Raw genomic sequence first — 25971 nt, 5'->3', positions numbered from 1 at the left:
TTTCATTTCTATTAATTTATCGTTTCTTTATTAAGCGCAAGTTTTTTTCCCCTGTGTTGTCCTTGGTGTCAGTGTTTGTTGGCTTCTTATGACATGACTAATAAAATTCGTACCCCTCGGTTAACCTCCTTTCTTTAAGATAATATTAGGAAATTTGCAGGCGCCGCATTTATCCAGCTGACGCACGACAGCGGCAATGGAGACCCCTGCAGGGGCATTTGCCCTGCAATGAACAGAAAACGTGATGATGATAATGATGATGATGATGATGATGATAATAATCATAATTTAAAGTTATAATGCATGTTAGCAGCCGTTCCAAGCTATTTCAATGTACGACACAGGCTAAATCAGCTGTTACATGTCATTATCTCATCACTGTATTTATTAGCCGCAATCTCTTGCTTTGTTTAGACATTGGAAATTGACATTCCCTTCTTAACGAAAAAGCGCGGGAAAAAGACGCAGACGAGAAACAACAAACACGGGCACTCGTGTTTGTCGTTTCTCTCTTTCTCGTCTACGTCTTTTCCGCGCACTTTTTCGTCAAGACCGAACCACGCCAACTCGCCCAGCTCTCAGTTTTGATGAATTCTCCCTGACTGGTGAAAACAAGAGTTCTACGAGCCTTGGATTCCTAAATTACCTTAGTGCTTAGTCTCAGATAACATATTTCCTATTTTATGTGCACGGCTCCGTTACCATATTCTCACTGGCGCATCGCTACGTCTTTCCGGTGCCCTTCAATAAGCCTTGCTTCCGACAGTTATAACGCCGACTTCAAAATCGGCGTCGTGAAATTTTACTTGTTCCTATGGGTTACTACTGAAAAATACGCTGTACAATCTATTTAAAAAAAATGACCGTCCAAGCACTCAGTACAGCTGGTTAATCAGGGAAGCTGAAACGTGCAGCCCCGGTGTTTATCACTGGGTTAATCCCGACGGTTCACTAAACGACGGCTTGGTAGGCTGCCGGATCATCGGTACGCAGATGCTGCTTGCGCTCGGCTGCAAGATCTTGTTCTTGTGTCCGAGCTGCAGCATCGGTACGCCATAGACGAGCTCATTGCCAGTTCTGCTAGCAGCGTTGCTGATCTAAAGCTGCCTGCTCCTCAGGTGTACGTATGACGCGCCGCCTACACATTTCGGAGCCTGTGTAAAACTGCTGCGGGCGCGCTCGGCTGCGACGGAGAACAACGACGTCACTACTGGCACAGCCAATCGCGCGCCTTTGTTTTATTTTTTTCGTGCATGCGCATTGGGTTCCGCCGGAGGAGTTTTCGGCGTACAAGCGACAGACGGACGGAAGAAGCGGTTGGCCATATGCAGCTTCGCTGTAAAATTGCTTACCACGCCCATACGCTAAAGAAAAATTCACATTTTCCACGGAGTTATGGTCCTTTTCGCACCTTTGCTGGCACGCTGTTGGCATTTCAACTTCTGCTTATGCTTTCATTACACGCTTTTATAAACATAAATATTGCTTGTGTCTCTGCGGCTATATTTCGTTCATTCAGTGTACGAGTTTAATAGGCCAACAATGTCTTTTAAATGTTCTTTATCTTCCAGGAAAGCGCAAATGTCCAGCGGAGACGCAAGCCATCATGGTGATATTCCTTTACATCGCTTCCATACTTCAACGCTTCCGAGTGCTTCCCGAAGAAGGAGTCACTATTGACCTTGGCGATGCAAACGATCGCCTTCCCAGCAAGAATAAGTACCGGCTCCGATTCATTCCCAGGAAAAAGTAACGCACCGCGACAGAAAAAAAAAATAAGCCAGGTCTATCCATCTGGTGCTCCTGAATGGTTGTGCAGCACCGTTCCACGTTGCCGGCAAATTTCACACGCCCTTATAAGCAGTCGCGTGCGTTTACTGATATTAAACAAGCTTGTGTGACTTACTGTAAGTGCGTTGTATTCATGGGCGCTTTAAAGCGAAACTTTCTTTGCCTCTTATCTCCACTTTGCGGGTGAGAATGTTGCTGCTCCGCCGAGTATGCAGCGACTTGGGGCCCTCCAGAATGCGGATGTGGAGCTGGGTAGACACGCCCTAATAGGCGTGCAGTAAAAGAGGGAAAAAGTGAAAGAGTCGGCAAAAGAAGTAGCCAAGTGCAGAAAAAAGAAGCTAAGCGAACGAAGTGGAAACAACAGGAATCAAGATCAACCGGAGTGCGCATTGAGCGAGAAGCGTAAAGGCACACAAGCGAGAAAGAAGGACAAGTGAAAACATTTCAGTAAACATCAAAAAAAGCTTCGCCTATCACCGATTTCCCACGTATGCGTAAGATTCGTTGATTTATTTCCTTCTTTCTTCGTTTTCTTTTATTCATTAACTTTGTCTTCGTTGTATCCCCTGTATAATTCTGTATCTTAGAGCGAAGAGTCATTGCCACTTTGAGGTCATTAGGCCTCGATTTTATATTTTAAAGGATATGAACACGGGCACTGAGCAAATGACCAGAGCTTACTCCTTTAAGTCTAGCTGGCGCCCAATCGCTACGTACTTCTAGAAAGCTTTGCAGAAAGTGGATAACTTCTGTCCGCAACGTCCGGAGCATTCTAGCACTGTACTGACAGACACAGGCTATTCAGGATTCAACAACACTAGTGCTCCTATTCGTTAAGTTATTTTTTCTGACAAAGCTGCGTACTACTTCATTGTCAGGTGATGCTTACCGTTCAGACATGCTTGCTGCGAAACTACAGTGTCTCTTTCCTTTCAAGCTTGAGCAGCGAGCATTTGTGCCTGTGTAGGCGAAGTAGTAAGGTTGAAGGGGAAACTGACCAACCCTTCCTCTACCAGAAAATCGATGTAAGCGAAGCTTGTCCTCCGTGCACCTGACCGTCGTCACGGTTAAGTAACCCACAGGTAACGGTGCCGATTTGCTTCGGCCTCCCGCTTCCTATGCTCGGGATCTTCTCGTTGCTGTCGAATTTCCTGGGCTCGGGTGGCTCTAACGGCTCAGTCGGTGTGCCAACGGCGAGCCCTTTCACGGGCGAGTTCTCGTCGGTGCTCGTCGAACGCTGCCCGTTATTCAGGGGAACGCACAACGCGGGACCGTCCCATCCGTTTTCCGACACTGAACTGAACGGAAACGAAGTCAGCGTAGCGCACGCGATACCCTTTCCTGCCCTTGCCCTCTTTGGTGGAAGCGAAACGGCTCTGACTGGTTGCGCGCGTGGCGTTAGCGCGCGCCTATGCGGCTGGAATCCTTGCTGATGACTCACGCTTCGGCACCGGCGCAGCTGTCAACTCATCAAACCGCCCTTTCCCCGCAACTGCTGTGCCCTAGCAGCAACTGGGTTTTTGTGTGAGCACGACAGCGCCACTTGTGTCCCAATACAAGCTTCGACTGAAAGACCTACGATTTCTTGATGTCTTATCGACAGTGCTGTTTTACGTCAACGTGATCACACTAAAGCTTCACATCGTCAACAGATGGTTATGATGTTAGATAATGGCGTCGCCTTTGCATAAGGAGTGACAAGCAATATTAGCTTAGCTGCGTGAGCTAATTATGTGTTGTTATAGACATCGTAATCTGGCATACAATCTAGCTCTGCTTTATCTTGTAAAGTTAACCATGCCTGTAATGATCCTGCTCCCATCCCTTCCCGGTTCTTTTTTTGCTCTTTTTTACCATTATTCCACTTGTCTGTTGCTGAACTCCACAGCTGGCCAGCTAGCACTCCCATGCGCTCTGAAGCCCAGTACTTCTGTAAGGTGGACGTTCTTTTCGGCTTCATCAACTATTGAAGTTCTTCCTGTACGTTTTGATTGTAATCTCGTAGTGTTAAAGGAGGCCAGGAGCAATCTGGAGCAATCTGGCGCCGAGCTCATGTGTTTCACGAAACTGCGCTGTTAGGCTTTACTGAACTTCGCAAGGGAAACATTTCATTCATTTGTCACTACCAATGTGATAATTGGATGAGAAGGACTTCACCGATTGGAGTGGGTAAATAGCTGAAAGGAGCACTTTTAAGGTGTTCACAAGTGCCGAACAGTATTAACGATAGGAAACAGGCAGAAGCCACGGAAGGAGAACATCCAAGGGATAATTAGAGATAACATCGTGCGATATTCACTATTTTACCTTTCGTGTGGTCGCGACACCGCGTTTCCCTTTGGCACCATCCTGCCTTTCACGCCGTCTGGTGCTGCTGAATACGGTCATGACGTCATCGATTTGGCTCACATGGCTGATCAGATCACCCAATATCGCCTCTCCACGTCGCAGGATTTGCAAAAAAACTCCGTTATGATCACCGGCATCGAAACATGAAGTTCTTTTCGGGCTCTTGCGTACTCCTCTGGTCTCCATGTGGCCCTGTCGGCATCTCCTAGAAGCTTATGTCACGCTTCATACGGCCCTACAAAGTCTTGCGCTAAGTTAAAGGTGGGAATTATGACATTGCGCCGTTGCGGTGCAATTCGTCATCTAGTCCTACTCCAGCTAATGTTGTCCATGTTTCCAGACTGATAGCCCCAGACTTCCTTTCCAAGTCCTCACCGGACTTTCACCAAGACGGCGATTCAGCTTTCGGGGTTTCTGTTACAGAGTGATAAAGTAAGACAACGTTCTCAGGGCACGGCCTGGTGAGTGAATGTTTTGGTGAGCCATCTTGACTCTGTCTGTACACTGTCTGTAAGTACACCGTATATATTTTCTGCATCTCCGAACAATGAAGAATACTTATTTAACCCTCCTTGTATCATTCCGTTCTTTTGTCTCGTCATTGCTTTCCAATCGTGTACTTGTTTATACTATTTGCTATATTCCCTCAAAGTGCCCATTATTTTTTTGATCATCGACCTGTGCCAGTAGCAAACAAATAATAAAATAAGTTCAAAATCTCTCTTGGCCTCAGAATGCTTTCGCAATGTCGCGATTCATAGGGAAACGGTTGAGGATTTCCTTTACAGGCTTACTATACTCTATAGAGGATATTTTACCATATACCAGCTCTCATCCCAAGCATTGCTTATATAAATTTTTTTCTGAATAAGACTATTTCTAAAAAAAAGCAATTTTCTTCTTTTTTATTGCTTGCGTCACTTGTAATCTGCAGATAAATTTCTCAAGTACCTACTATGTTCTTTCTCATATGAATAATTTGATAGTGTACTTAATCTACAATATGTAAAAAAAATCTGTTTATCCAGCTGAATAATTTCGTTGGCATACCCTGTGTTTTAACTCATTGTTAAAAACTGCCTGGTCCAATTTTAGAAAGTCACGTTTTTTCGTTAATAACGTTTTTCGCTGATCCACCTCAAAGTTTCGTTGCATTCTGGCAAAACTGAACACTATTTTTTCTGCTACATTCGTCTACATACTAGGAACAGCATAGACTGCTCGGATTGATTGATTGATTTATTTATTTATTTATTTATTTATTTATTTATTTATTTATTTATTTATTAAGAAAATACTGCCAATTTAAATGCCAGATTTTAGGCAGGAGTGGGCGATACATTGGAAGAAACGCAGTACAGAAAATTCAGGTGCACAAAAGGAGCAATGCGAGATGTAGACCTAAGAAAATGAAATAGAAAAAAGAATCAGTCGTCTAGAACAAAAATCCCGAATGAGATGTAGAATAAAACAAAGTAATATAATACTACAGTAACAGCAAGTACCACTTACATAGCACAATAAGTAGTGACGAAACAGATACAGGAACCGTGCATAAACGAAATCTGGAATACCAAGTAGAAAAGCTGTATCAGCTTATAATGAGGAATATTTTGGCGGCAAATACCACCGAAAACAATAATAATGCCAAGTAAAATATAGAACAAGTGCACGATAACATGTCCAGTTACAAAACTGATGAAAAATCCGATCACGAATGAAATAGTCTAACGTGAGAATGGGATTTCACAATTTCTGAACCATTGATGCATAAGCTGCAGCGTGTTGTTCCTTCTTCGTTATATGATAAGCTTGATTTTTTTCGAAGGGTCGTATGACGACACGCCACACCTATCAGCCACTGCGTGTATTCGAAATAGTTACGATTAAATAGGCACAGGGGCCCACACGTTGCGTAATAAAAAAGAATCACTGCCCAAGCATTCCGTAGAGATGGTTAAACAGCGAAGCAGAAACGTGCAGCCCCGGTGTTTATCACTGGGTTAATACCGAAGGTTAATTAAACGATGGCTTGGTAGGCTGCCAGATCGTCGGTACGTAGTTGCTGCTTGGGCTCGGCTCCACGAGCCTGTTCTTGTGCCCCGCGCTGCATCATTGGCAGGGCGTAGACGAGCTCATTCCGGGTTCTGCTCGCGGCGTTGCTGATCGAAAGCTGCCTGCTCCTAAGGAATACGTATGAAGCCTGTTTCACGTGACGCGATTTTCGCTGCATCGGAAGTGCGATTTCCGTCGCTTGCGACAAAAATCGCAGTCGCAGTGCCTATTTCCAGATTTTTGGCTGTGACCAACCTGTTCGTCGCGCGGTCGTACTGTCACAGCGATCGCTGCTATTTTCGCTCGAAATTGCGCCAAGAGCTCTTTCGCAGTTTGTTTTGGGAAATAGCGTCTCGCGTTCTTCAAAACTGTTTCAAGTTTAAAAAAAACGTACTTCTCGGCAGCCACGAGGCAAGGAAGAAAATACTTGTGGGACAATACGGCTGACATTAGAAGGCAGGGAGGGAAGGTCAAGTTGATATACGACAAAGTTCGCATTGACAAAGAAATGTTTCAGTCAACAAGACAACATGACCCGACTCCGCTGTTAGAAGTACATTTTGTTGTCTCAACGTGAGCGCACGTAGTATAGTTAGCAAGCCAGCAGATCTGGAAAGTATTGTTATGGTCCATAGCCCACAGATCATGGTTATTACTGAAGCTTGGTTACATCTAGATATCAACGATGTCAAAATCACTCCAGCAGGTTATGGAATTTACCGTAACGACAGAGATTCCCGAGGTGATGGCGAAGCCATACTTTTTAAGGAGTGCTTGAATGTGTCCAGACGACCTGACCCTGTTGGAATGGAAAGCGTTGTTGTAAGGGTTGTTCTTGAAGATTTTCATCTTCTAATTGCGGGATTCTATGGCCCTCCAAAGTGCAGCCCTGCATTTTTTGAAAGCTTGAATGAATTTCTATGCGAATATAGGAACCAATCTTGCAGCATTTTGTTGGCAGGTGATTTTATCATTCCAGATTTCAACTGGGCTAATGAGTTCCCAAATGCGCGCTTTCCTACTGCGGAGCCCTTTGTTGACATAGTTCTGCTACACAATTTAACGCAATTAGTGAAACTGCCTACTCGTGTTCACGGTGGAAGTGCGTTAACTTTAGATTTATTCCTCGTTAATGACAAAGTTATGAAGTATGAATGCGAGCGTGCACATTTTTGAAAGGACTTCAGACCACAAAATAGTGTCCTTTATGGTGGAATTGACGAAAGTTTCAAAACTGAAACAGACGGAGACCTTAGCACTCGATTTTTCTCGCGCCAATGATGTGGACGTACTCGATGCATTGGACGAGTCATTCCCTTCCTTTGTTTCCCCAATATGAGTGCAATGGCATATCCGTTGATACGTTATGGTTGCTCTTCAAATATTTAGTCATGCACTGCACAAAATGCTTCATTCCGCCCAAAAAGGTTGTAAAACGTACTTGCAAGCCTAGATGGCTAAACAAATAGCCACTGCAGGCCGTAAAGCCAAAAAAGCAAGGAAACGGTATCTACAACGCCCTTCCCCTGAGGGCGCACACCAGTTATCTGAACTGCCTTCTCAAAAATGCTATCAAAAAAAGTAAAGACCATTATGAAAGTGTACGTTTAAAAGTGTTTCTTGTTGCGTCGCCGGCAGAAGTTTGGCGTCACTTGTCGCCAAAGAAGCAATCAGTTTCGAACCTTATGATAAATCGCACTGCCGTAACGGATCGAAAGGACGTAGCGGATGCCTTAAACCTTTACTTCTGTTCCGCGTTCACCAGGGATGATGATGTAATTAAACAATTCAATTCTTTTGACGAAATTTCTGCAATAAATAATCTATCTATTAGTGAAGAGGGTGTACTGACACTTCTGCAAAATCTAGATATCAGAAAGTCGCCGGGAATTCACGGCATTCCTGCTTCTTTTCTCTTCTGTTACGCTGAATGGTGCGTAAAGTACTTATGCTTGACATTTGACAAATCATTTTCCCGTGCTGAACTTCCGAACGATTGGAAACATGCTAAAATCGCACCGATACCGAAAACCGATGACCGGTCTCTTGTCTCTTCCTACAGGCCTATTTCCTTATTATGTACATGTGCGAATATACTCGAGCACATTATGTTCGCACATATTTCCACTTTTGCTGAGGAAAACTGCATTATTGATAGCCGACAGCATGGTGTCCGTCGCAAACATTCCACGGTAAGGCAATCAATAAAAATTGTCCATGACCTCGCAGCAGCATTAGATAGGGGTAATCAAATAGACATGATATTTCTGGATTTCGAGAAAGCTTTTGATAGAGTGTGCCACCAATAACTGCTTTTGGAACGTAAACCTATTCTGAAAAACGATACATTGCTCGCATGGCTAGCGGCATACTTATCATTCAGGCATCAAACAGTATATATTGATGGAATCAGTTCGGACCCTGCCCCTGTAGAGTCCGGTGTTCCTCAGGGCTCCATCCTAGGACCATTACCTTTCTGGGTTTTTATAAATGACATTGGTGCCAATATATCAAATAAAATACGTATGTTTGCCGATGATTGTATACTTTGCCATGATATATTGTGCCACGACGATCAGGATTTATTAAATATGTCTCTACGTAAAATTCAGACCCGGTGCTCAACTTCGCAAATGTGCATTCAGTATAAAAAAGCAGTAGATATGACTATGACACGCAAAGTTAATTTTTTGAAGTTCTGCTACACCATCGATAACAACACCTTATCTGAGGTTACAAAATACAAATACTTAGGAGTCATAATTACATCAGATCTGAAATGAAATGACCGCATAACGTACACTGTAGATAAACCAGTGAAACCACTTGGATATTTGAGCGGAACCCTTAGTAAATCCTCTACAGAAATTAGACTGCTCGTGTACAAAATTTTCATCACATCAATTCTAGAATATGCAGCAGTTGTTCGGGATCCACACACAAACTTCAATATTACCAAACTTGAGAATGTCCAACGCAAATGGATCAGGTTCATATATAATTGTTATAGTTGGGAAAAATTCCCATCAGCCCTTTTGCAAACGGCCAAATTAGAGACCCTACAGGTAAGATGACAGCATGAAAGACCAAAATGTTCTAATTAATTTACCATAACCAACTTGGAATAAACAAAAATGCATATTTTCATTCAGTTACCCAGCGACAAAACCGTTCTTTCCATTCAAAGAAGTTGAGCGAGTTCTTGTACAGAACAAATGTGTTCAAAGCCTCATTTTTCCCGAGCACAAATCGCACATGAAATAACCTACCTGCCAGTGTGGTTCAATGTTCGATGGTGTCTTCTTTCTTGAGTGCATTCCGCAATAGCTAACGATGCTTCAAGTCGTTGTGGCACATTGTTTGTACTTCGCTTGGTATGTCTTATGTAGTTACTTCTAATGCCGTACTTCTTCGACCAAATGTACATTGTATTCCTATATACTGTACCGTTACGTACCCCACTCCTCCCTAAAACATGACATCCAGGCTGGAAGTATGTAATAAATAAATAAATAAATAAATAAATAAATAAATAAATAAATAAATAAATAAATAAATAAATAAATAAAGAAATGGCAAATGACAAGAAAGAAAAGCATCCGAAGTTTGAATATGTTTGTCTGTTGTATGCTTACTGTACCTGTAGTAACATTTGCTTTGAACGGTAATTACCTCTACAGATAGCAAATTATTGTCTTGCTATAGTGGCACAGTGACAACGCACCCTCCTACACCGTCATGTAAAACGGGCAACAATGCGAAAAGCGGGAGAGCAGCCTGTTCTTGTGTAGACGAACGGTAGAAGACGATACGTCAAAAAAAAGTAATAAAAAACTATGCAACGAAGTCAGCCAGATACATCCCTTCCTGTGAATTTTCGAAACACGCGCCGCGAAGTTATTATTTTTCTGGCATAAGTAGCAAAACTTGCCGCGACCCTGGCATTCTTCTGGCACATGAAATTTTCCGCATTGGCGGCATTAAGACTGCTTTTTGCGCTCTCGTTCAGTTCCTCTCGTGCACTCTACTTGTAGACTTTCCTTAGACCACGCCGCATTTTGCTGTGCAGCAACTCCAGATGCTTTGCACATTGGGTCATGTTTGTGCAGGCTAAGGTCCTTCTCGTCAAGCAACTTTGGTCTAAGCTTTTTATCGTTATTATCACAGACCACTTGGTCCTTTATCATAGATTTTTTAAGCTCTCCAAAGTTGCAAAGTTTCGCTTGCTTCTTGATATCCCACAAAAATCTTTCAGAGTTTTGCCTCGTCCTGTACTAGAAGGCGGAACCCGTGCCTTTCATAAACTTCGTTCCCTTGCTGGGCAGCACACCCTTCAAACTTCCTGACCAAAGTTTAGCAATGTTCTTTGTACTCACGTTCTGCAAACACGAAGTTGTTGTACACCTCCAGGGAATCGTCACCTGCGGTGCTGAGGAGTATTGACACTTTCACTGCTTGTATCCTTGGCTTGTCTGACGACGTCGCTGCGACGAAGAGTTCCAACTGCTTCTTAAACAGCAGCCAGTTTATTTTCAAATTTCTGGAAAGCTGCAGCGGCATCGAAGGCTTGATAGGGTCCATTCTGCTGCCGAGGCACACTTCTGAAGCCGTGTATTGTGCTGGAAGCAACAGACCGAGAAAACACGTTGTTGAGCAAGGAATGACCGGCTGGCCGTTTATTCATATCGCTAATGTATCTGCATGGGCAGCGAGGGAAAGGGAGAGTCAGCGAAAGAAGACGCAAACGCTATCAGCGCACACGCGCGAGAGCCCGTTCTGATACACTGACCAGTTACGTTTGCGCGTTAAAGTACTTTACGCTTGTTATCTGAGACCCCCCCCCCCCGCCCACTTAATTAAAAGTAAATCAAAGTATGGGTATTCACTTGTCCAAACCGCGATCTCAGTAAGAAACATGCCTTTGCGGGGGACCCCTAAAAATTGAGCAACTGGGGTTCTTTAACCTCCCCCAATACTCGGTAAACGATGTTCTTGCACTCAGCCCCCATCCGAATGCGGCAGCAGGGCCCAGGATCGAACGCGTGACCTCGGGCTCAGCAGCCCAACGGCACGGCCACTCAGGCACCGCAGTGAGTCCACAACACTTCAAGAAAAAAACATCTATTAACGTAGCAGGGATTAAAATTCCTGGATATGCCAGATTTATTTACGTGAGTGGTTGCGTACCAGACTAAAGTGGTTGCATAGACAATTGGGCACGCATGAACATCATCGTCCCTAATGTGCAATCCAGCAAGTCGCTCACACAGCCTCCTATATGGTCCCTCATTAAACAGCCGCAAGACATAGACATCTCAGCCACTTAAGCACTTCGAGTGTGCTGGGGGTCTTCATCTGCTGTCCTCGAAGCCTTGCAGTCATCTTCTCATACTTGGTAATTTGCCCTTGAATACACATGATGTCCTTAGGCTGTAGCGTGTACTTTGAGGAAGGAATAGTGGAGGTTCCTGCAATACGTAGACTGACAGAGGCAGAAGGTAACCAATACTGTAGTCTCCAAAGCTATTGTATGTAGGTGCTACGTTCCTTCGTGTAATACATATTTTTCTGCCGCGTCACTGTTATCGCTGGCATCATCACTCACTGCTGCGCATGATTAAAGAAAAGAACGCAAAATGAAATTATACGTTATACATGGTCAGCACCTGTTTACTGCTTCAAGGCCATTATGCCCCTTCCGCAACTCGTCCATGCAGCTAGCAGTGACACAATGAACTACGAAGAGAATAAGCAAGTCTTTAACATGCAAAAGAACTTCCTGCGGTCTTACCATGAAATGGCGACGAAGCAGTAGTATCACACGCTGGCAGACCCTAACAACAAACCTAAGAACGATCCTCAGGCGCATTTCATAGAGTAACGACATCGTAAGCCCGGAGACCGGGTGACGGGGACTTACTGGGCTGCGCTGCTAGTCATGGCCGCAGGCGTAGCCACGGCCGCCGCCACCTCATCGGGAAACACGTAGGGCCACCTGCCGGAATCTGCGAATCTCCACACCTCGGCCGCGAAGCGGCTCTTGTCGTTTACTGTGTTACTATATGCAGTTATAACGCAGGCGAGAGCATGCGCGGCCAAGAAACACGCGGATACCAATAGGCTCCGAGAGTGAAAGCGCGGGTGACATGTCACCGCGGTGATGCCCTCTCCCCTCACACAGCGCCTGGCGCGGTAATGCGGCAGCAGCTGTGCCCTTTCGCCCACCCTGCTCCGTCGAGGCGCGCTCTTGACGTGGCGTCGCAGCCAATAAAAATGAATTTATGTGCCGTTTTCGTTAAAATTATTCACGTGCTACGGACCGGCTTTGTCGCTCAATCAGCCATTTGAATCTTTCGCATCAATAATAACGTGTAATTGTTTGTAAACCGACTATTCTTCACCACTAGGCAGAATTGGAAATCAGCTTTTCAACCCTGGCTTGGTAATGTCAACAGAACAGCCAAGGTAATCTATGCGTCAATCGGTTGTATTGTTCTTATTTGTGTCGAAATTTCCAAGAGTCCTTTTTGTGCCCCTGGATAATAATGTCCGCCATCGTGTCTGGTTCTCGATTTGCGAAAAGAAACGGAGTTTGCAAAGCTCCGTTTGTGATAACCGTGGTTAGTCGCCTAACCACGGTTACGTCTGCCACGTAGCTAGCAGTAACTATACAGTCAGCTGTAATCGTAGTTAGCTTAATCATGGTTAAGTCTCCCCGTGTGACAAGGGTATAAGTGGCCGCTATATTTTGTTTTCATCTGACGGACGACCCAGATCACATTAACAACAAGGCTCCAAGAAACCTAGAGGACGCATCGATCGAGTTTTTCACAGAGAAGATAAATCGGATTTGGGAGGAGGGAATTGTACCGGAAGATGGAAGTTGGCGAAGGTCATACTCATCCCAAAGCCCGGTAAACCGCCGAGCTTGGACAACCTCCGCCCCATCTCACTGACGTCATGTGTAGGGAAGGTAGCCGAGCACGCCATCAATAACATAATTGCCGAGTGTATCGAGACCAACGACCTGTTCCCTCACAACATAATAGGTTTCAGGCCAGGCCTCTTCACCCAGGACGCCATGAAGCTTGTCAAGATTCAAATCCTGGAACGCTGCACTCGGGATACGAGAGCCATCCTTGATTTGGACCTGGAGAAGGCCTTTGATAAAATCCGTCCCGAGTTCGTTCTCGGCGCCATCTCCAAACTCTACCTAGGCTCGTTCTTCCGTACCTTCGTCGGTTTTCTTGAGCAAATGATATCCCATCCTTAAGGGTGGAGACTTGGAATCAGAGAGAATGGAGATGAGCAGAAGGGGCACCCCCCCCCCCAGGAATCAGTCATCTCACCACTCCTCTTCAACATCGCAATGGTCGACCTAGGCAAGGTCCAGGGCATTGGTCACACGATCTGCGCGGACTATATCACTGTCTGGTGCGCGGGTGTCAGTGACGGACAAGTCGAAGCCGCTCTCCAGGAAGCTGTCAACGCTACAGAGGGCTTTCTAACAGACACGTGGCTCCGGTGCTCCCCAAAAAATTGGAGCTCCTTCTCTACAGCCCAACTAGAAACGGCCGCAAGCCACAGAACTGGAACCCCCCCCCCTGAACTCGACATTTATCTCTACACCAAGTGCGGAGATCCGATTCCCAATGTCGCGTCCATTTGAATCTTGGGAATGACACTCGAAGGGGCGGGAACAAATAGCATCACCATTCCCAAACTAGCAAAGAAGACGGATAGCGTCATCGGTGCAATCTAGCGGGTAGCTAACAGAAGGAAATTTCTGAGCGAAAAGAATCTGATAAGGCTAGTCAACGCTTTCTTATGCCATTTCACGTACGTCGCGGCAATGCACGTCTGGAAGAGGGCCGGGCGAGACAAGCCAAATGCCATGATAAGGACGGGGATCAAGAGCCCGCCCGTACTACCAAACTACACACGCACCGACTGATTCCTGCAGTTGGGTATTCATAATACACTGGAAGAAATTGCTGAAGCACAAGAAAGGGCACAGATTGTCAGACCCCTCCGGCACCAGGGCGGACAGACGACTGCTAACAGAGATGGGCGTCCCCTCGGCCACTGTCGAAGGCGCCTATCAGGGCCTTCCGAAAGAGAAGAAAGACAACATCATCATATGCCCCGCCCCGCGCAATATGCATCTCCAGCGCAACGTAGAAACAAGGAAGGCCAGGGCGGTGGGGCTCCTACGCCGCGTGACAGAACTCCCTGGCGGCTGCTGCTTCGTTGACGCGGCCCAGTATAGCAACAGCAACAATTTCACGGTAGTGTCGATCAACCACAGGGGTTCGACCGCTAACGCCGCTTCGGTAGGAAGCACGTCGTCGCGTGCGGCCGAGCAAGTGGCCATTGCCTTGGCCCTCCTGGACGACAAACATGCCAATATCTTCAGCGACTCCAGGGCAGCCATCCGCGCCTTCAGCGTTGGCGCCATGTGTAGGGAAGCCTGTCGCATCCTCGACGGCAAAAGCATCGCCTCCCACACTCTCACGTGGTTCCCTGCACACATGGGATCCATCATGGGAGGCCCCCCAAACCTGAACGAGCTGGCCCACTCCAAGGCACGAGGTCTCGCTTTCCGCGACCATGGATAACTCCACCGCAAGCCCGCAGCGGTAGATAACAGCGATCAACCGACCACATACAATGAAATTACGCAGCACATTTATCTCGGCAGGAGAGACTTTCCCTTTCTGGCAACAAGTTACATAGAGCGCAGGCTGTGACCCTCAGATTATTGCAAACAGGCTCGTATCCCAGCCCGGCTTTACTCCACAAGCTTTATCCCGACACTTATGCCACTAGTTCTTGCAGGCACTGCAATGACTTCGCTAGCCTAGACCAGATGCTCTGGCGTTGCCCCTCATTACGAGGTACAGAACAAATCAATGAGGACAAGTAGCTCTCCGCTATCATGAGCCCTGATACCGTGGCGCAACTATGGGCTGTCCAGAGGGCCCACGATGTGGTGGCCGCGCATGGCCTGAGTGCCCCAACGTGGGAGGGACAGTACTGCTTGTCAACGTCTTCCCCCTTCGTCTCTCGCAAGTTAATCCTGCTCGTTGACGTTCGCACTCCTGTGCTACAGGTAAAAAATGTTCATCCAGCGTTACACGACACACTAGAGGGAGCCACTTGCTCCCACTGACCGACAAGCTTTCGAGAGGGCGGCTATGCCATACGATCATTTGCAGGCCCAACGGGCCCAACGCCACGGCGCCGCGAGCAACGCGCCAGCAGATATTGCGGTCACATGCTCTACGTATAGAAAGGCACATTAGAAAGCATATTCTACGGCTTTGAAAGAGTCAGTAGAGCAGTGCGACATAGTTGCGAACGCCGAACAACTATCGAAAGTTGGTTATGCACCCGCACTCAATGCGACGTGCAGCCAGTAAAACATTAAGCTACTTCTACCAACAAAGGTGTTCAATCCACACTTTTAACCACCGACGCGACTGAGTGGTTATGGCGTTCTGCTTCTGAGGAGTTCGCGAAATGCATTCGCAGGAAACAAAAACTGCGTTCTGACAGGCGCGGAATCGAAAAAAAAGACGCTGATAAGCATATCAGGCGCACATTTAAACACCACAAGTGGCCTACGAAGCAAACCATCCCCCATTCGCCCGGCTTCTTCTATACCGTGTTTCCATCGCGCAGGTCCGTTAAGGCGTTACCTGTAACACAATATACCGAATCTCGGCCTTTGAATATCTGTGCGCAGCTGCATGGTTGCAAAAGATATGCAACATATCGCTAAGCAAAGCGCATTAAAAAACACTTGAACTATATACTGCCTTCGCTGGTGAAACATTCACTCCGCATAACTCTCAGAGCAGCGCCGGGATTCGAACAAACACCCTGTCACGAAGTATGCTGCAATGTATTTCTAAAAGCATCATCATCCCCAATAATACCCACGTGTGTCACAGAGGTGAAGCGCAAGAGTTACAGACATGACCACGAAGAGACTTTGCGAAGACATGACCGCTTCATTTATATGTAGAACGACCTCCCAAAGTAGGGCGCGAAGCATTTAAATTCATCTATAGTAAACTTCGCCACATTTCTTTGTTTGTCCAAAGTACGTCAAGTTACCTGCAAAAAATGTAGTACGCAAACTTATCCAAATCCCCAAGCAGAAAGCAATGTGGCTGCTATTTTTTCGCCCCCATAAAAATTCAGAAAACTGAGACATACATGCGATGCGGTTTGAGCTTCGCGGTAACCATTGTCCATTTCCACATTTTGACATCGTCAGTTTACCGACTTTATGCAAGTGTAATCTGGGCAGATTATGCCCGTTGCTCACGCGCAAATATAACGGCGCACTTATGAGTCCGTCTGTTGGGCGCTGTCTCGAGTTACCACTTTGCTCGGCGTAAAAAGGAAAGCGCCGGAACGCCGGGCGCACCATATCGTCGGAACCTGAGGGTTGATGAAAGGCGGTGTCTCTCGTCGACCCATTATCGGCTGGGTCCTCTGTTCAGGCACCGAATTGCTACTTTCCTTAGAGCTTACGGCAGCGCTTGTCGACGCTGCTACTCTTCCTGGATCGTCCTGTTGAAGGTTGTTGGCGTCGTCGGTCGTCGGATCCCAGCCACAGACTTCTTGCGCTAGCAAGCGACGGCCGTCAGCCTCATTTTCTGCTTCTTTTGTGCCGTCCAAGCCTGATGGAGTGGCGGCTTCTGCAATGGCGACACCGAAGCTGACTCGCTTTGGGTCGAGAACAATCGGTCGTTCCTGTGGCACTGACAACAGGCCATGTGAGTCCTGGCCAGGCAGCGTGGCTCTGGAGCTAGTGGAGCCCTGAGAGACGCCTTCTAGCCATCCCCTGAGCCGGGACACCATTGGTGCTTTCGCAGCGAGTTGCCCCGACGGGGCCATCACGGTTTGTTGGTCTGAGCCTCCGGTGCGATAGAAGCCGACAGAGGGCAAGGAAAGTGGTCTCGACGAACTGAACAGGACACCTCGGGTCAGCCCTTCCGCCGAATCCTCGATTGGGCTGACTTGGGCCACTGCGATGAAAACAGGCCCTCGTAAGAGAACTGTTCTCTTAAAGAGGTTTGATTACGAGGAAAACATTATGCATACCTCAGGCGCTCTAGGAATTCATTTAGACGAAGCTTTTATTTGTGTTTGCAAAAACGCTGTTCTTGTTACCTTTTTCTTCCCCTCTTCGCCTTCCGTTACGTAGAGTAGCAGGCCAGATGCTCCATGATCCGGCCGACCTCTTTACATTTTCCAGTCATTAAAATACTTCTTCTTTTCCGTTTGGAGATATAGAGCTCACAAAACGCATCGCTCAATATAAACTTGTGGGGCCGAATTTGCAAACTTTTCGCTCGTAATTGCTATTTTTCATTGGCTGATGGCCTTCGCTAATAATATTTCCTACATCACTATTGGCTGGCACGAACGCTTTGCCGTAAGTCCCGCGCCTAATGACGAAGGAATGTGGACGACGACGGGAATAAGGAATGACGACACTACAGCAACGACGGTGAGACGACGTTATGACGCCGTTAGATGACGACGACCTCGTGACGACGGCGACGTCAGGGCAACTGGATAGCCACCCTGGAATGACAGACAGGTTTACCCCTATGGCACGACCGTGACGGCATGACGACGATACAACGGCGACGACGGCATGATGACACTGGAATGACTACGACAGAATGATGACCATATAACGACATGACGACGACATTATAGGACGACTACGGCAAGGCAACACGGCATGATGACACTGGAATGACTACGACAGAATGATGACCAAATAACGACATGACGACGACATTATAGGACGATTACGGCAAGGCAACAATGGGTTGACGATAGCGATACTACGACAATGCGATGACGAAGCTGGAATGACGGCAAGGAAATGACCACAAAGGGGCACATATAAGTTTCGCATATATCTGGTGAGGAAGCCAAAACCAACGCCCAATCCCGGAGAAGAGATAAAGAAAGCACTTAACTAAAAATGTTCACTTTTGCTGACGGAACGGGGGGCGTCGAATGTCAAAAATTGTAGCGCCTTTACTGAAGTGGTCGTGCGTCAAAAATGGTCGTGTGTAGCAATACCGTCCTGCTCGAAGTAAACTAGAATCACGTTGATATAGGCAGATGGTTCAATTCAAACGCAGCTCGGCGTAAGTGTTTCTCTTGTATTCTTTTTTTTCTCTTCGCCGCGGGGACAGAATTGGCACACACACAAAAAGCGCGTACTCAAATGTAGACAACGTGACTGAAGCTGTTATGTTGAAACACTCTGCGCTAGAAAGACTGCATAGCGCTGGAGACAAGTAACCGCTTACACTGCTCCGGCTGGTACTCAGCTGGGCACTCGAGATCGTGGCCTTCGTCGGCGACCACGTCGGGTGCTGTGGGAAGGACCAAGCGGCACTGATCGTAACGGGCAGTCTCCTCGAAGTGCCTCATGTGGGGCGGAACCAAGCCGCATCGGAGCTCTGCGATCTGCATCGCCTCGAAGCTGGATGAGGAGGGGAGCCGCCGCTCGTGAGAGCTGCTCGCCGCTGGTATCTCAGCGTTCGACGAAGACTTGTGCCAGGTGTACGAGATGCGCCCCAGGTTGGGCACCACGTACATGGCGTAGCCGCTCTGCGAGCGGGACAGGAGAGGGCTTTTAAGGATAGCTGGAGACGCTATAGCCTGGCGAAATGCCTAGCATGATACTCCGTATTATTAGGGCGAATTCAATAAAGAATTTCTGGAAACGATATTAAAAAGTTCGGCGCGAGAACAATTATTAATGGAAGAAGAAACAAGAAAAGCAAAAAAAGAAACGACACACTTAAACAAAGGTCCTTGTGTTTCAGTAACAGTATAACTTCTGCTTCAGTAACAAAGGTGAAGTTAGTTCCGTCATGTAGTATTGAAAATCAGTACTGACGGCATCTTTCCAACTTTTCATATTCTTTTACTGCAATCGAAAGCCCGGGCCCTCTATAACAATAGAAGAAAAGTTACAAGCATATGACCGTCCTAAATAATTTACTGCAATGCTTGATTTTCACGATCCGTCCGGGTTCGTGAACAAGGGAGGGCTCGAGGTACCCTCCGTTAGACAGATGCTCCGCAGCGTGGTGGTGACGAACGATGACTGCCCGCGGAGCAGCTGTGCTCGTCGGTGTTTACTGGGTGCGGCGCCCAATGTTGCCTACCGAGCATGGCAGGCAAACGAAGATTATGCCCCAGGGGGCGTCACATGCTTGTTACATTGATTTCTTTAACCAGTTAAGTTTCCAATACCCAGGAGGGTTGATTAATTATGACGTCACCATGTAAGTTAGCTCGCACCGTGCCTGCGCTTCTTATGGCTGTCACACGCAAGCGCAGCCACAATAAATGCGTGCAGCACACTTGTATCTCTCTATGAAAACGCTATCATGCATAGCCTTATTGTTACAGGACGTCAGCAAATTTAACTCTCTCGTGACGTCGCGATGTCGTCTATGACGCAAAGCCTGGCATTTTTAGAACAAATTTAGTATGACATAAATGTATCTTATAAGTGCTTCCCTAAGTTCCCATTTAGTAAGTGTCATCATTCCTCATACGAGACACCTGTAGCAGAGTGTCTACAACTTCGAAAATACATTTCAGTACTCCGTTAATCCGTGTGCCTCGAATAATAAAAGTCATACACGCCTTTGCCGCACACAAATCAAGCACGGTGTTTTCCCCACAGTCAAGAACGATCCGCGCGTTCACGGCGTGTTACTCGATGGATGTTTATTGAACTATTTCAGTTCTTTATTGCGGTAACAAACCGCTTGCATGTGCGTATTATAGGTGCCAAATCCTCGCGAACAGTGCATGCGTGGCATATGCAGGAAGACATGCGCGTTGAGCGATCAATTTGGTGAGCGGTCAATTTGGTGGTCATCGCGCTGGTTCTTACCGAACCGTAATTTCCATAGCTAAGAATGCGTTCTCGCCGCTTCCGAGGCACATTGTTTCTTGTGGTTCCACACTTACGCCAAGGCTTTTAAGCTGTACAAACATGATCTCGAATGTGCACACTCTATTCCTACGAAATTTTTTAATGCCCCGTATTTCGCTGTCAACTTTCTTTCTTTTTTTTCATGGCGAAGCTGTTAAGGGCTAGTTCCCCCAGGGCCGTGTCCGTGTGTAGACACAAAACTATCATCATTCTGATTGGCTGCAGCGCCGTCGTGTGCTTCCACAGCTGGCTCGTTGGCGCCCCTTGGTGCTACCGCGCGAACGCCCTCGTGTCACTGCTCCCACGTTCGTCGTCGTCATTAATGAATTAATTAGTTAAGTAAGTAGGTAACACAAAGACGTAATCAATTTTACAGCGAAGCTATTAAGGGCTCGTGTCCCCGGGATCTTGTCCGTGTGTAGACACAAAACTCCTCATACGTGGGCTGATCCCGGTGGTTGTACAATGCCGGGCCGACCCGCGGCAGGGGTGAGGTAGGCGTTAGACGCTCCCCATACGTGGGCCGATCCCAAAGATAGTGAAATGCCGGGCCGACCAGCGGTGGAGGTGATGCAGGCTTTAAGCACTCCCCATAAGTGGGCCGATCCCGAAGATAGTGAAATGCAGGGCCGACCCGCGGCGAAGGTCCAGTTTGCCATTAAGGGGCCCACATACACAGCTTCGCTGGTCGTCCTTGTTCACAGAATAGAAGGGCACCGATTTTTTCTTTTTTCGATTTGCCAAACCCTCTGCTAGGCGCTTCCATTAACGCGACATTGATAATTTTGTATCGATACAGTACATGAGCAAGCTTTTCAAGGAGCGTAAAGCTACAGTCCTAATCTGCACATGTTCTTCCAACATTTCAACTGTGTCCGCCCAGTAGAGATCTTGCCTGGTTCTTTCAACCCTACGAAATGCTTCCACAAGAAATTAACGAAGAATTTTATAATTTCCCACAGATGACCAAATTAGTCAACATACTCATCACCTTGCCTGCACACCATTCACAATGCACCATTAAACGAGCAGCAGTTCTCCAGCTATCAACGCAGACGCTTGACAGACGTGCTGAGCAGCCTTAAGCGGGACACTTTTGACTGCATCTAGATCTTAACATTTAGGTCGTAACATCTGTACCTAATCGTCTACATTTGTCTGTAAATGCATCTAGTATTAACAACACCGAATAGAAGTCCTTACGAAGTTGTTAAGACAACTAGATGCTGCGCAATCGATGAAATCACCATGCGGACCACATAGCAACTTTTCTGTCAGGAAACGGCACAGGCACGGCAGTGACCTGCATTTTGGATACTCGACAACAAATTTATGTTATTTTCCGCCTGGTCGCTATTGCGTCATATTGCTTCCGCTGCATGCGTCTTACGTTCCCTCTTTGTACGTCTTCGTTTTAGGTGCCTTTTATGGTGCGGGGAGAAAGTGCTTCGCTGCACGGAAAGAAAACTATTTAAAATGACGGGGCTTTAGGCCTCTGAAAGCTACACCCTGGCGATGACGGGCATCGTAAAGTCGCAGAAGGCTGTGGATTAACCTCAGCCTTGACTAAGTTTTGAGCATGCATCTACGGCGTTTTTGCATTCCGCTCCTGTTGAAAGACGGCAGCCATTGCGTGGAATTCAACCCGCGGCACCGTGCGTTCCGTCGAAACCCGCGAGTTAATTTCACGTCGGCCGCGGCCGAAACAAACGTGCACTCTGTGTAGAACTGTGTAGAAAACAAAACAAAGGCTTCCCCATTTACTCTGACAGAATTATTGTCCGTAAGTCTAACGTACCTTAAAAGGGCAATGAACCACTTTTCATCGAAGTGGAGAAATTCATTTTAAGTGAAAATGGGCTATTTCAGAAATACTTTGCCGCAAAAAGTACTTCAGTGCGTCCAGCAGAAGCGTAGTTATTGGCAATCAAACACGGCCTCCGCTGTGCTCCCCTTCTTTCTTCAATGCTTTGCACTGCGAAGGCTATGGCGCAGTGTGGCGTACCCACAACTGAATGCCTTCTAAATGTCACCGTGGTGCACAGTTCAAATTTCATTTTAGACGTTAACGTACACGCCATGAATTCCGCCTTTGATGCCTGCGACGCGCTAAACATACGCCAAACGCGGTTGTCCTCAGCGAGCCGCAGTGCGCTTAGCCAGTGGACTCGTGGCTGCATCCCGCGGCGGCCACACTATCCACGCCCTATAGCCGACCGCAGCTTGATGTCAGCTATCGGCCAATAGTAGCCGTCTAAGGGAATGACGAAATAGTGCGTCTGATGACGAAATAGTGCGTCTAAAGCAGAGTGAGGAATGGGCCTGCTTTTGAACAAGAGCGTTCGAGAGAAAGGTTAATTCGCGATCCACTTGCGAGCTCCACGCACAGCGTACGACAGCAAAATTTGGCTGAGATGTTGACAGCAGCGTATGCTACCCACGGACTATGTTATTTCACCAAGCCTGAGGGTTGATTCAGGACCCCTTTAATAGTTTGTTTTCAAATCCGTTTAATAAAGTGTGTCCTTCGTGCTGTCGCCGGCCGGCCGACGTCCAGTCTCGTTGGATTAATGATACTTGTTTGTTTAGTTGGTTGGGAATGAAGCATTTTGCGGGTTGGGAATGAAACAGTACATCGCAAACGTCTGTGCCTCGTGTGGCAGCACTTCAGCTGTGTGATTAATATAATGCTTTTGGGTTGAAGAACTATTCACGTACAAGACGTTTCTTCAGTAAGTTAAGCGTATCCGCCATTTAAGCGTATCATCCGCGAACATTCCTTCTTTTCCTGTTTACTGTCTACCTATTCCTTCACGTACCAGATGTAGTCTACTCCAATGAGTGACATGTCTAACATTTCCGATGCCAAATACCCACAAAGTAGTCCACACTGTGACTGATCGCACAGTCTAACACATTGCGCGAAACGTGTTGCTTTCTCGGCAATGTCGCCAGCCAGAGCGTACATTTGGAAAGGAAACATCCACCGTTGTGCACACTTACTGGCGGCAACCACACTCACGGGATATTCAGGTGACAGCGACAAGCGACGCGACAGCACGACTCCGTCACACTGTAGTAATTGCGGTTGCATGGAACCACGTGAATGCGCTTGCCGTATGCCGAAATAAAGTATCTGAGGAGGCTTAGGCACGCGTCAGTAGGTGCACAACATTGTGCGCATGAGTCTAAAATGGTCCAGATGTTTGGGTGACCGGTGCTCTCTGTCCGGGTGTATATATTGCATACGCGCATGAGCCCATGTTAGAGCGTGTGGCGTCCGTGTATATCATGATGCATTTCCTGCCTATGTGGTGATGTTTTGCTTGCGCTTGGCGTCGACCGTCATGTAGGTGTGGCGGTGAAGCAGGCGTCAATCATTCCTCATACGTGGGTTGATCCCAAAGATAGTGCAACGCCCAGCTGACCCGTGTTGGAGGTGCACTGTGCCATTAAGAGGCCCACATACATAGCTTCATGTTTTTTTCTCCACCTTCTTGAGGGGTGAGAGGGGGCTGAGTTCCAATGTGGCCCCCTGTCACTCCCTCCTATCTTTTCTTCACTCCATGTATCGCTCAAACGTTTTTGCCTCGTTGCTAGTTTCGCCACTGCGCAATGCACCAAGGCGCGGAGAAGTCACACGTGCAGCTCCCGTAGGCACCGTAGCGACAGCATTCCCTCACGTAATTTTTCGTTGGAAACTCTGTCCTGTTCTCTACTGGCTGGAGTGAGTCGACGAAGATTATTACTATTTGTTTACACGTCCGCACGCCAAGTTTCATCCTAGACGTCAGCGCTCGTGTGTCCACCTGGGGGAACGCTTTCACCTCCCACGGGTGTACATATTTCCACCGCTTCCCTTCAAGGTCGCGCCCGCGCATAGCTCGCGCTGAGCGCGAAACGTCTCCTATGTGCGACGGCGCCTCTTCGCATGACTGTTGTTAACTGTCACAACAGCAATGTGAACACAGAAGGCTTGATGTCACCAGTGAAAATCTCCCGATTCACGACAAAATGGTACGAAAAAAGCAGACTAACGACATGGATTATTGCGGTGCGCCGAACAAAGTAAGCAAACAAGTGGCAAACGAAGCGATCGCGTCCATTGATCATTCGAGAGCGTATGACGGTTTTTACATGTTATCCACATGAATTTCATGATTACTGGGCATATAATTCTTTTATTCAAATGAAAACTTTCAGTTGTGAGACCAGCGCTTGTCCTTCCTTCTTTCTCGTGTTTCGTTTGTTTGTGCGCTGCCCAAGAACGGAAACCAGTTGTGTTGCATGCGCTAGAAGTGGCCGGAGTTCACGCGTGCCGAGAAATGAAATATGTACACGATGCATTCAACATGACCGGAGTCCATTCCTGCATCCCCTCTGCAGCGACCGATCAACTTAGTGGACAATAAACACCCGCGTCTTCGTCGCGCCGGCATTGCTGGAGCAGAAATGATTACTAATACTTTCAACTTCCGTCTCTTGATCACTATTAACAAATGACCAAGCTATTTACGCTCCTGCCTACATTCTATATAGTAGGGGACGTACTAGTTAAAGTTGTGGGCATATGTCGTGTTCGTGCTATGCGACGACATGTTTTGTATATTTCCGCGCAGTGTCGATGGAAGTCCGTTGTCGCCAATAGAGCCAACACGGATTTGTAGCAAACATTTTGTGGGCAACTGCAAAAATAACTTTAGCTAACACGCACTGTATGTGCCGACAATTTTTCTGGCGGCACATATGATGTCATACGACATACGATGTCGTTTCCTATTGCTTGCTCATCGTCACTTACATGGCTAAGCAGACGCTGCCCTTTCGCCGCATTGCAACCATGAAAATAATCGTCAAGCGCACCGATCTTCTTAAAGTCAAATAGAAGCGCGTACTTCGTCCTTCGAATAAAACGTCCATGCACACACACGCAGACACTCACCGCGTGCGGTACGAAACGTGCCCAAAGACGCGCCGTGCAAGGGGCAATCAAAGCGGTGTGAACGAGAGACGGGAGAGATGTACACCCGCTAGTTGCATTTCGCCCCGCGCGCGGCGCTCTCACGCCGGTGCGACAGCGCTGCTCGGCGGTGCCATTCTTGACCGTTTGTGCGTACAGGAGGCAATAATACATGATACTACCTGCTCGTGCAGGTCCTCGAGGCCGCTCGGGCTACGTAGCTCTGCCGGGTCGTACAGCGTGGCTGGTTGCGTCACCCCGCTGGCCAGTGATGAGGCACCGCCTGTGCCGGCGCGGCTTCGAGTCTTGGCGAGTCCGCCGGGGCGCGGAGGCCCGGGACCGGGTGTGGGCTCTGCGGTGTAGCCAGCAGAGTGAGTGCTCGCCATGCGACTCGCGCAAAGCAACAACTTCGGGAGTTGTAGTTCGGCTAGTATCACGTGCACCATCATTTCAATGAACAGTTTTAAAGCACGGAGCTGCATAAAGTTTCCTACACAATTTACTAGAGGGAACCCTGGCGGTATAGTCGGTGACAACCTAAGAATACAGTACGAGCTCCACCCACAAAAAACGCAGTGCATCTGCCCTTCACCTCTGCAAGAGAGCCGAGCCAGCTGCAGTCCGTTTGGAGGAGCACCGTCATCAGGATCACCCGTAAAATTTGCACAGACGCTCAGATTTCATCCCAAAACCAGGGCGCTATGACGTAAAGCCATTTTTCTATTTCAATTGTGCGAACAGCTCTCCACTATTGGTCAAGCTTTTTTCAATCCACCTCCCCTCCCCCCGCCTTCGCTTGTGTGTCGTGCAGCGTCAG

At 47.4% G+C, this 25971-nt stretch overlaps 2 protein-coding genes across 2 annotated transcripts in view; one reads left to right on the top strand and one right to left on the bottom strand.

Annotated features, from left to right (window-relative positions):
• LOC126522447 (cytochrome P450 2A9-like) overlaps positions 1–1917 on the top strand; it is a 13396-nt gene extending 11479 nt beyond the window's left edge. The window contains exon 6 of the mRNA XM_072288942.1: positions 1572–1917. Coding sequence (XP_072145043.1) covers positions 1572–1753 — 182 coding nt within the window. The 3' untranslated portion in view covers positions 1754–1917. The remainder of the gene's footprint in view (positions 1–1571) is intronic.
• A 14218-nt stretch (positions 1918–16135) lies between these two features.
• On the bottom strand, positions 16136–25540 carry LOC129382525 (uncharacterized). Its single transcript, XM_055066644.1, has 3 exons — positions 25337–25540; positions 18546–18849; positions 16136–17237 (listed from the first exon to the last, which is right to left on the bottom strand). The coding sequence occupies exons 1-3, from the start codon at positions 25538–25540 to the stop codon at positions 16552–16554; spliced, it is 1194 nt and encodes a 397-aa protein (XP_054922619.1). The 3' UTR covers positions 16136–16551.
• Between the last annotated feature and the right edge of the window lie 431 nt (positions 25541–25971).

This window comes from Dermacentor andersoni, chromosome 6 (genome assembly GCF_023375885.2).
Source record: "Dermacentor andersoni chromosome 6, qqDerAnde1_hic_scaffold, whole genome shotgun sequence".
Taxonomy (NCBI): Eukaryota; Metazoa; Arthropoda; class Arachnida; order Ixodida; family Ixodidae; genus Dermacentor; species Dermacentor andersoni.
Note: the sequence above shows the minus strand (reverse complement) of the source record. Positions and strands in the feature narration are given on the sequence as shown.

Excerpts from the sequence above, each read along its gene's own strand:
- LOC129382525 (XM_055066644.1), bottom strand. The coding sequence starts at position 25,540 with ATGGCGAGCACTCACTCTGCTGGCTACACCGCAGAGCCCACACCCGGT. Across the intron at positions 18,850-25,336 it reads TCGAGGACCTGCACGAGCAG|AGCGGCTACGCCATGTACGT; the intron begins GTAGTATCATGT and ends TCCCGCTCGCAG. Across the intron at positions 17,238-18,545 it reads TGAGTACCAGCCGGAGCAGT|TGGCCCAAGTCAGCCCAATC; the intron begins GTAAGCGGTTAC and ends TTTTCATCGCAG.